The 3367-nt window shown below is 32.7% G+C and overlaps 1 protein-coding gene across 1 annotated transcript in view; it reads right to left on the bottom strand.

The window, feature by feature from the left end:
- The window catches only part of CBG23658, a gene marked incomplete at both ends in the record, with an annotated part of 821 nt that extends 796 nt beyond the window's left edge, over nucleotides 1-25 (bottom strand). The window contains one exon of the mRNA XM_045240840.1: nucleotides 1-25. This exon is cut by the window's left edge and continues 108 nt beyond it. Coding sequence (XP_045091129.1) covers nucleotides 1-25 — 25 coding nt within the window.
- Between the last annotated feature and the right edge of the window lie 3342 nt (nucleotides 26-3367).

Raw genomic sequence — 3367 nt, 5'->3', positions numbered from 1 at the left:
CAGGAGTGAATTCTGTTTCAGTCATCTGAAAAAAATGTTTTCTGGAAAAGCTGAAAATTGAGAAAAAATATATAGGAAAAAGAGCGAAACTGATAATATCAATGTTAAACGTAAAAAGTAGAAAGAGAACTGTGTAACCAAAAATGGGGGAAGGGAGTGATAAGAAATTCATTGATTAGCAATTTTTGTGCACAACTTATTCAAAAAAAGTTCAAAATTAGATACTTTGAGACAGTTTTTGAGAATCACAGGTAAATTTTTAAATCAGAAATCATGCATTTTGAAGTTTCAGTTTTCCGATTTTGATTTATGTAAGAAGAAAGATTGATATTTCAGAAAATAATAACTAAAAGTTTTTAGTGCACAGTTTTCTGATAATTCTTGAATTGATAAGATGAAAATGAGGTCTTTTGAAATTGAAAAAAAAAGAAAATTGAAAAGAGAAGAGACAAACAATTTAAGAGTTAGCAAGGAAAACGGGAAATTTCAACACTGATAAGAATAAAATTGATTTGATTTCATGACGTATTTGAACGAAAAGAAGTGAGAATGGATTTTTTAAAATAATTGTTTAAAAAGAGTTCTACAGTAACCCGAAAAAAAGCCGAAAAACTTCAAAATGACGCTAGAAACTTCGAGTTTTTTGCATCTTGAGCCACATTTTGCAAGAAATTCGAATTTGATGCCATTATCTCAAAAATAGGCGCTTCAAGCATAGTGTTTACGGATTTTCGGAACTTCAGTAATCCAGAAACTTAAAAAAAAGGTTTAAAACTCATTTTTGGTTTTTTTTCATTTTTAAATTTGTGTTTCCCACCCCAGAATTAGTCGGAAACCCAATTTTCAGCTCGAAATTCGATACTCGGTGTTTGCGGACTTTTGGAGCTACAGTAATCCGGAAAACGGGATTTTCGGGATTTTAGACACCTTTTGACGCGTTTTTGACATTAGAAATAAGCTTAAAAGCGAATTTTTTAGTTTAGAAACTAAAAATTCAAATTCTAGAAACAAAACGAGAGGTTTCAAGCTCATTCGGTGTTTGCGGACTTTTAGAGCTACAGTAACCCCGAAAAATCCAAAAGTGAGCTAGAAAGTTCTAGTTTTTGCCATCTAAACCCATTTTTGCGCGAAATTCAAATTTTGAAGTTTCAAATTTTCAAAATCTAATTTTTCAGTTCGGAGAGTCATCTGGAAAATTTATGGGTCGCTTCATTGCCGAACTCCCCATCGCCACGTCGTTTCTGATGGTCCCATTCTCGTTTTTATGCATTTTTTTGGGAATTTTTTGTTTATTTGGATATCAGTTTAATCTGGGCTACGGTCTGCTGAAAATCGAGTCTGGAAATAGCTGGAAATCGATTTTCGCGAAAAATTCAAATTTGGCGCCAAATTTGAAAAACTCGCCAAAAAAATCACCAAAAAAGGAGGAGCGAATTTCGAATATTGAGTATTGTGTGCGGAAAGTGAACGAAGGATACCAGAAAGCGATTCGACGGCGGGAAATTTGAAAATTTTTTGAATTTTTTGTGATATTTTTTTTTGTTATGGATAACTTGTTAAAATGCGAATAAATTGTTTCAGACTCATTTTTGTACATTTTAACTATTAAATTCGTGTTTCCGACCCTTGAATTAGTCTAATTCCCAATTTTCAGCACTTAACTCGTTATTCGGTGTTTGCGTACTTTTGGAGCTACAGTAACCTAGAAATTTTGGGGGGTTTCGGGGTTCAGACACATTTCAACGCGTTCCTGACATGAAAAAGTAGCTGGAAATCAATTTTTTAGTCTAGAACCTCAAAAACTAAAGGTTTTGGCTTCATTCGGTGTTTGCGGACTTTTGGAGCTACAGTAACCCGAAAAATTTAAAATTGAGCTAGAAACTTCTAGTTTCCTGCATCTAAACCCAAATTTTGTGTAAATCCAAAACGAATGTTTATTTTCGAAGAATCTGAGTTTGAAGTGCAACCTTTTACGAATTTTCGAAACTACAGTAACCCGAAACCCTCCGAAAATTGGTTAAAACTCGTTTTTGCTCATTTTCACTATTAAACTCGTGTTTCTGACCCATGAATTAGTCTAATTCCCAATTTTCAGCTCAAAATTCGCTATTCGGTGTTTGCGGACTTTTGAGGCTACAGTAACCCGAGAAATCCCAAAAATTCAAAATAACGCTAGAAATTTTTAGTTTTTTGCATCTTGACCCAAATTATGTGGGAAATCTCAATTTAATAACGAAAACTGCTGAAAAAATATTTCTGGCTACTGTATGCGCCTTTAAATCTGAAATTTCGAAATTTTAGGAACTATGGCTTGTTTATACTCATTTTGAAGCTCTAATTATCTGGAATTCGAATCTAACAGAAATTTAGACTAGATTTTTCTAAAATTTTGAAAAAAAAAATTTTAATTTGATCTGGACAACATATCACCACCACCACTTATAATCCCCCATCCGGGGGGGGGGGGAGTGGGCGGAGGCTAAAGGTCAAGCGAGAGAGTATAGGGTAAAAAGAAACGCAGAAAGTATTGCGCAATACAAAAAGAGCAAGGATGAGCAATGGTATGATGTCTGCGTCTCTCGTTTTCTTTATACTATCTCATTTGACCTTTAGGCTCCGCCCACTTTTCCTAGATGTCCATATTTATGAGGATTAGATACACATATCCGTTTTATTAGTTACTAATTATTATAATACTTCTTTCTCGAAAAAAATATGCCGAAAAATCAAAAAAATCGGAAAAATTACGCTGAAAAATCGGCACACAATGAGAGCGAAATTCGGAGCCGCCGGAGGCTCCAAGAAGCGCTTCTCACTCTTCAAAAGTGAGTTTATCGATTTTTAAGTTAAAAAGTTTGATTTGGAAGGTTTAGAGCTTCAAAATGAGTATAAATATGACATATTTTAGATTCTTGAAAATATTTATTTTCAAACAATTTCAAAAAAAAAATGTTTTCCACATTTCTTACTGTAACTTTTGTAGTTTCAAATTTATTAAAATTTAAACGTTTTCATTGTTTTTAATTGGTCCAGAGCTTCGAAATGAGTATAAACATGCCCCTATTCGCTTGAATTTGAATTTTTCGAAAAATTACGGTATGCGCCTTTAAAAATTTCGAAATTTTTAATTTTGAGCAAAATGGGTGGTGTTTAGGCTCATTTTAAAGTAAATTTTGTACTGAATTCAAAAAACTTAATTTCAAATAGCTTGGGACAAGAATGTTCTAGAAATTTTCGAAAAAAAAAATTTTTGAAGAAAAATTTTTTTTTGAAATTTTTGGAATTAAACTTTTCCCCTTCAAAATATAGTGATGTTTGTACTCATTTCAAAGCTCTTTACAAGCCAAATTCAAATTTTGAATTTAAA

Source organism: Caenorhabditis briggsae (genome assembly GCF_000004555.2).
Source record: "Caenorhabditis briggsae AF16 supercontig from assembly CB4, cb25.NA_021, whole genome shotgun sequence".
Classification (NCBI taxonomy): Eukaryota; Metazoa; Nematoda; class Chromadorea; order Rhabditida; family Rhabditidae; genus Caenorhabditis; species Caenorhabditis briggsae.
Note: the sequence above shows the minus strand (reverse complement) of the source record. Positions and strands in the feature narration are given on the sequence as shown.